Consider the following 7584-nt stretch of genomic DNA (forward strand, 5'->3'; position numbering starts at 1 on the left):
CCCCCAGAAAACAGAATATTATTCTTATTAGAAGTTTCCTAAGACCGGGCAACTCCAGCATGCAATGGGACATAAGCCGGGAAGATGGAGAAACTGAGGCCAGCATCTAGTAGTAGGGATAGTATGTTCTAAAAGAAACAGATGAACAAACATGTGTCAGTTACTTTGTCCCCAATCCCAATATCCTTTGACCCTCCCCGACCCCCAAGCTAATTCTCTGAGATGTCCTGGGCCACAGAAGTGACTATGAATTCTCATGAGAAACTGCTACTTCACCTTGCATGCTGAGTGAGCAAGCAGAGAATGGCCACCTGGCATGCGTGTGTATGTGCATGTGTGTGCACGCGTGAGATGGCCATGGAGATGAAGAAGCAAAACAGAAAGAATGATAGTGAGTGGAGCAGTGCTGTCACAAATGCCCTTGTCCGTCAGCTAACGTAAAGTGCCTTGAATTAGTTCAAAATCTTTTTGTAATAATTTTTAAGGTCACTTAGTGACCGGCAGCAAGGTGCCATGGTGTCATTCCCCCCCCCCCAAAAAAAACAATAAAGAATCAGGGGTGGTGTGTATTTCAATAGAGGGATTTTTCCCCCCAATGAGGTCTGAAATTTTAAAATCAGACTGACCAATGCATGGACAGAATTTAGTTTTTGTTTTTGTTTTTGTTTTTTTAAAAAAAAACCAACACAAGTAGTTGATGGAAATGGAGAACTGGGGAAAATAGAAACCATATGGAAAAACACCGATTCTCAAAATCTTAAACTTTTGTCTGTAACGTTCCCCCAGCTGGATCTGATTATCCTTTAGGCATGGCCCTAAAACAATTTGTTTTGCACTTTACTTAAGGAATTGTTTACATGTCATTTGCAAGTGCACCCGAGATGGTTGCTGACCCCTGAAGGATGTTTCCTTCCCCTTGTGTGTCCTCGGTTTCCCCACTACGCTCTGTCTGTTCTGGTTGTGAATGTGCCTACCCTTCGCTGTTGCCTCTTGCAGCTTGCGGGTCCTCTTCGCCGCCCCTTGTAAAGAGAGATTGAAAGCTCACCTAATCTGCAAAGCACCACAATTTCACACAAACCCCACACACAGCCTTCTCTACATTCTTAAACCATCAGCCAAGAGCCATGTGACAGTTTCTCGGGTCATCCGGCCTCCCGTGGATTCTTAGGTCGCCATTCTGGCTAAATCGAATGCCTACTGAGACCGCAGGCCATGGGGGAGTGTTCCACACCTTAGATGCTGCCTTACCAGAGCCCTCTGGAGACTAGGGCTGGAGACTGGAGGGATGGATAATTATTTTCTTCTGCTTTCACTAAATGCACATGCAACAGGGCAGTGACTTAACACAATCCTTTGGAGAAATCGGGACGCGCAGGAGCCCGTCATTGTCCCAGGCCACAGAATCTTCAGTGTCATCTCCAGACCCACAAAACCACAGACGGAAGATTTCTGTCCCCCATTTCTTGGTGCAAAATTAATACCCTCCCCTCTGGCAGTATGTGTGTGTGTGTGGGGGGGGCTGCATATATGTTTATAATTCCTTATAAATTTATAATCCCTCATAAATAAAAGCTACGTCCGGATTGCCAAAACAGTAACAAAAACAATGACCAAACCCTAAACCTGGTCTTCAGACATGTGAACTGCTCCTGGAGGATGAGCAGGAAGACCAGGAAGTCTTTCTGTGCAACTTTGTAATTGATTAGCTTAACTAATGTTAATTTTTTTTTTCTGGCACTGAACATAGGAAGAGTTAGCTTTAGTTAGGGCTGTCTACATTCGACCTCTCTATGTCTGAAGGTCAAGTTAATATTATGTTACTCTTTAAAAATGTAATGGCAGGCAGACTGTGGACAGTTAAGCCATATTTAATAGCACAGCCTAAGAACACAGTGCGGGACTGCGTGGAGGGGCAGAAGCAGGAAGAGACGCCCGGGACTGGGCAGACCACCCTTTAGGTCCAGGTCACCGCAGAGTAATCCCTTTGCCAAGCAAGACATTTGTTGCAATACCACAGTGAGGAAAAAGCTGAGGCTTAGCTGGACCAGGTGAAAATAAGGGGTCTTGACCCCCATGAAGAATGGCCCCATGTATCAGTTTCACAGGCTAAATTTAACATCCTTGAGGTCCACAAAGAAGGCAAACTGGGAATACCTCCTCCCCTTTTCAGAAAGAAAATAGATGCTCTGGTTTAAAACCCTCAGCTGTTTGAGACCGGCTCACTCAGGGATCCTTTTGGTGGTGGGTTTTTTTTTTTTTTTTAAAGTTAAGATTTTAGGAAATCTGTAAAGTAATAAAACTTCAAGTGAATTATTCCAAGGATGACATCTCCCATCTGACCCAAGCTTAGGTAAACAGTGGCTATTGCGTCTTTTAAAAACGCTAGCCGGGTCCAGCTTTAATCAAAATATTTATCTAGAGGGTACGTAGTCAAATTATTTTTTGCTTAACTAGCTTCATGTTGAAGCACCCCCATAAGTTACAGGGGGGAAATACTATGCAAGATTTTTTTTTTAAATTATAAATTCAGGGCTACAAGTCTGTTTCGGGTTCTTCTTGTTGACTGATAGGATACCATCTGGGAGGCAAAGCCTCAGAAGGGTGTGTCAGGAACTAAGACCGCCCCCTCCCCAGAATTGGTATCTGATAAGTGAGGGTTACTTATTTAATAGATTATAGGTTTGTAGAGATAACTCATTAAGCCAATCCTTAAATCTGTGAGCTTGGCTGGCTTCCCTTCTGCATAGTGAGCTTTCTGAATTTTATAGCTATAATGTAAGGAACATGTGACATCATCTTTTTCTAACCCGATTACTTGATCAAATAAATTCTAGAATTTTCCATGAAGAGCTGCCTGTGGCACTCTGAAAGGTGGTGTCCACCTGTTTCCCCAGTGCTTAATGAAACCTGGGCGACAGCAAGCAGCTCCCCCAACCCAGGGTGTGTAACTGAACAAAATTCTGCCAGCTTCACTTTCTCCCTTTCTGAAATCAATCACAATGAAGCAGGCGGCTGAGGGGCGGCATTCTAGTTGAACGGGGGTTGAGAAAAGGGGATGGGACGGTAAACCAGCTAGTAATTGAACACCAGTGCCCTCAGGTGCTTCCAATCTAGATTTAACCAGTGAAAGCAGGGCCTCGATCAATCAGCTGCTCCTGTTTCATGGGTTATCACAGGTGGGCTTGGGGGGGAAAAGTCAAACTCCCTAATTTATCGAGCACTTCCTGTTTGCTCTCTCCATGGAAGGCAGGACCCCCCATCTGTCAAGTCTCTATGTTTTCTCTCTTAGGAAAATCTGTACCACCATATTGTCCTAAACCAGGAAGCGGGAAGGTCATTTCAAAGACAAAAATGCCCCTCGGACTGGCCGAGTATCTAACTCTCAGTCTTCCCACCATTTTAATGCTTTCTTTCCACCTGTTTAAGCAGGAGTATTGATTTCTCCATCAGAGAAACAATTATTTGCCTATCACATTAATTCAAAGGTGGGGGGTGGTGGCTTCCAATTCCTAAGTGAAGCTAGTAAAGAAACTATGTTTTTCTGATAGTGGGAAACACCTTGTACCAGTTCATCCCACTCCCTATGTTGATCGGCTGGACACGGGGTGGTCAAGGCCGTGTCGGCCATGTTGGAACCGCACTGCAGCAGATAGGCTGCCGCAGAGGACCTGGCCTCAGAGATGCTGTCACGGGCCAAGTGCTGTTCACTGTCCTTTGCAACCAGGCACCATTTTCTAGTGTGAGGGAGCAGCTTCACATGGACACGAGTGCTGTATTATTACTATTATTATTTGCTGCACCAAAGGTTGAGAGGAGGGTCTAGGCAGTGTCCAGCAGCTCTTCTCTGGACTTTCTAACATGTAAATTAGAGAAAAAATTGGGTGACAATCAGCTGCCCAGTCCCCTAAGACCCCAGCTCTGCCTCCTAAAGGTTAGTATAGTGTGTCAAAGGTCCTAACTCTACTTCCTAAAGGTCAGTACCATGTGTCACACTGGAGGCTCAGGGTGCCCTGCACAGATTTGACACTTACTCTCCGTTAAACCCATTAACATGCAGGATCCTCATCTGCTTCACAATGGTGCTTTTCCCAGATTCTCCAGCACCTAAAAAGGAGAGCAGGCTCAGGTTAAGACAGGGGCCAGCACACTTCACCTGGAAGAGGACCTTCGAGTTTTGGATGTTGTCCACAGAAGCAGCACATAACAGCAACACAGAGCAGCAACACAATTGCAATTCTTTGACATTTCGACGCAGAGAAAATGAAAGACATCAACTCAGTGTCTGCCTGAAGTATTTTACCATCAGAACAACAAACAAGAATTAAAGGGTTTGCTGCTTTTAGGTAGCTTCAGTTTGTTTTCTCTCTTTCTCTCTCTTGGTGGTGGTTTAAAAAACTGGGGTGATGAAAAACGAATGACGTCATTTTGTCATTTGAAGGGGGGGCAGAAAAGTGAAGACTACTGAATCCTGAAATGTGGCGAAGGTGCAGAGAAATGCACACTGCCACATAATTCATTGTTTGTCAGATGTTTCGTGGTTAAAATACCCAGGACTTGCAAACAATGCAGATACTGCAGTCTCCCGCATCACGTCCCTCTGCAGCACCTCCCTCCCAGCACGCGATGCAGCTGAGTTCCTGCATGCTCCCCACCCCTGGGTTATCCAGAGCCACCCTTAAACCACAGCATTACATTTTATCCACTTATTCACCCCCCCCCCCTTTCCCTGCAAAGGAAATCTTTCTAAAGATACATTTTCTCTGGATACAACCACCACGTTGCAGAAGAAAATGGAAGACCGTCAATTATCTGTCAGCATCCAAAAAAAAAAAAAAAAAAAAAAAAAAAAAAAAAAAAAAAAAAAAACAAAAAACAAAAACAAAAAGACATACATTTTAATATCAAACATAGCACTTGAGACCTTATTAGCATTAGGCAGCCTGCCAGGGCAGTGGATGAAAGAACAAAACGATAAGACTTTAATTATATGCACAAATATTCCTGGAAAACTGAATTTAAAGATGCTAAGCTCTTCCCAACTAAATACAAGCCTCCATTTTAAATCACCTTTCATTTGTTCAAAAAAGTAACATTTTATGTAAAAAAACCACATTTCCATCAAGTTAGAGGGAGGATTGCTATTGTTTTGCCTTATTTTTTATGCAAATGTATTTTCCAACCAATATTCCCCCTGTGAAGGGCTTTTTCCCTCCTCCCACAGGAATCTGTAAGCTTTTACCCGGGTTTTCTTTAATTGCACTAATTGTTTTTGTTTTAATGCCCAGATAGCAAAGCATTCCTCCCCCTTTTTCCTATTCACAAGGCTATAATCAATATCTGTAAAAGTTAAAAATTAGTTTCCACAGAAACATTGATTTCAAAGCAAACACCATCTTAATGAGCATAACTCTCATAAATTAAACTATAAATGGCACTATTAGGAGAGCCCATGAAGGGAACGTTTAGTATTAACCAGGATCTCCACAACTCTGATTTCAGAAGTGTTATAATGCGTGACAACTGCTTTTTATAGGCAGAACTAGATCCGTGCCTCAGTTTCCACATTTGTGAGACTTAGAGAATTGGCCCTGAGAACAGCTGTCAGGGTTTTCTGTTGGTCTGTAATTTACTCAATTTTCATGTAATTAAGTTAAAATGGGTTAAAAAGAGAGCTGGGGGGCATTAGGTTTCCTTTGGGGGGGTTATTTGCATTAAAAAAATGCACAATGTTGCCAGTGGCCTGGGCAACAGATTTCTGTGCCAGAGGGCATGAGTTAATTGTGGCACTGTGTAGTCACAGAGACTAGGATACCTTAAAAAGAGGCAGGGTGTGTCAGAGTAACAGTCTCAAATTAAGTGGAGACTTTGTAATCACTGCACAAAAGGTGTTAGAAATTTAATGTGCTATTAACATCACACTTGGCTTAAATCAGTATTCCAATAGCGAGGCAGCACCCATAGAAGAGTAATTCTAGACTCTTCCAGGCTTGTACTTTGAAATCAAAGCATATCAATATTCACATAGAATTATACCTTTAGAAGTTTTAGACTTCCACATATGTATCATTTAATTACTGAAATTGCAAATAAACAAACACCAAAGAGACTTTTCACTTAATAATTTTCCGCTTTTATAAATCTGGACCAGGGCGAACAAAGGCGTGACCCCCTCCAGAAAGAGCAACCAAACACCACAAAAGAAAGGCCAGCTTTTTACATTTTATTCTTGATTAATTAAGCTGTTTTGTTGAAATGCGACCATGAGCTAGGTTCTTAACCTAGCAAATTTACAAATTTATTCAGATAGCCAAGATTCCACGGAAGTGGAAAGCTCCCATTATAGTTAATGCTTGTGGCTTTGGTCACTTCAACGATTTTTTTGTGTGTGTGCTTTTGTTTCCCCCACACCCCCCTGCACCCCCAAACAGCACCTTAAAAAAGGAGAGGTCATCTCCTCAGTTTGGGAACTCCCCCCCCACGCCCCACCCCGACCCCCAAGAGGAAAAGCCGAGGTGAAAAACAGAGAAGAAAAACCAAACAGCCAAATGTCACTTAACTAATGAATGTCTTTTCCTCTGCCCCCACCTGGAGAGTCTCAGAGCGCTCAGTCCTCCCCCCACGTTGAAAAGGACAAAAATTTTAAAAGCGCCATTTCAAAACCAAGAAGCCATTTAGAGACAAATGTCATTTTCCAGTTTTATCTAATTAGTGAGTTTTTTATTTTTATTATTTTTTAAATTTTTTCACAAAGCACTCCCAGTGTGGCCAACCACCAGGAAAACGTGTGTGTTAACCGTTTAAAGCACGGGTGGGGGCACAGCTGGGGACAGCTGCCGCCACTGACACTTTTCTGTGCTTTTCAAAAAAAGCCTGCAAGTCTGGAAGGGGAGAAAAAGGTCACTGTAAAATGACGTGTCATCTGGCTTCCTTGGGCACTTTGCGCACTATTTTTTTGTTGTTGTTTTTGGTTTTATTAGACTTGATTCTCCTTCTCTCTCTTCCACGGCTCGGCCTGGCCCAGGACACGTCTGCTCCGCGCACAGTCGGTCCTGCCCGAATCGCCCGAGTCGCGCCCAGCGTTCGCCGCGCTCCCTCCTCCCCGCCCCCCCTCCTGCGCCACGACTCGCGCGCGCCCCCTCCCCCCTCTGCACCACCTTTACCGCTCCGGTCCCCGCGAGGGGCTGTCACCACCTCCCCACGCGCCGCCACTGCCCTCGCCGGAGTGCTCCCCCCTTCGGCGAGGCCCCCCGACTCTGCTCGCCCGTTTCTCTCCCCCCAGCCCCCCATAGGGACCCCTCCCAGCAAATCGCACTCCCTCGGAGGAGGCGGGTCCCCCTCCCGCGGTCCAACACCCCGTTTCCTGTCCCGGAGCCCTCTCTCTGCCGCAGTCCGGGGGGGCCCCACCGCGGTCTCCCCTCCCCCTCCCCTGCGCGCACCCCAGCCCCGGGCATCGTGTAGGCCTCGCGCGGACGGCAAGGGCGGGAGGGGCCCGCGGAGAGGGACAGAGAGGGGGCCCCGCGCCCCGTTTTGCGCCCCCGCCCGGCCGGATCAGCGCGCGGGGGACCCCCGGCGGCCTCGCCCTCC

The 7584-nt window shown here is 45.5% G+C and overlaps 1 protein-coding gene across 7 annotated transcripts in view; it reads right to left on the bottom strand.

Annotated features, from left to right (window-relative positions):
• The window catches only part of LOC103741475 (guanine nucleotide-binding protein G(s) subunit alpha), a 63546-nt gene that overhangs the window by 8292 nt on the left and 47670 nt on the right, over window positions 1-7584 (bottom strand). For 5 of the 7 annotated variants that reach the window (XM_008842338.3, XM_008842295.2, XM_008842347.3 and 2 more), the window contains 2 exons: window positions 4032-4104; window positions 975-1019 (listed from right to left, as the gene is read on the bottom strand). In XM_008842338.3, the coding sequence (XP_008840560.1) occupies window positions 975-1019; window positions 4032-4104 (118 nt within the window). Of the gene's footprint in view, window positions 1-974; window positions 1020-4031; window positions 4105-7584 lie in introns of those variants that run through there. The other 2 variants (XM_029568063.1, XM_017800490.2) reach the window with 2 other exon arrangements.

Source organism: Nannospalax galili, unplaced genomic scaffold (genome assembly GCF_000622305.1).
Source record: "Nannospalax galili isolate Female #2095 unplaced genomic scaffold, S.galili_v1.0 scaffold231, whole genome shotgun sequence".
NCBI classification, from domain to species: Eukaryota; Metazoa; Chordata; class Mammalia; order Rodentia; family Spalacidae; genus Nannospalax; species Nannospalax galili.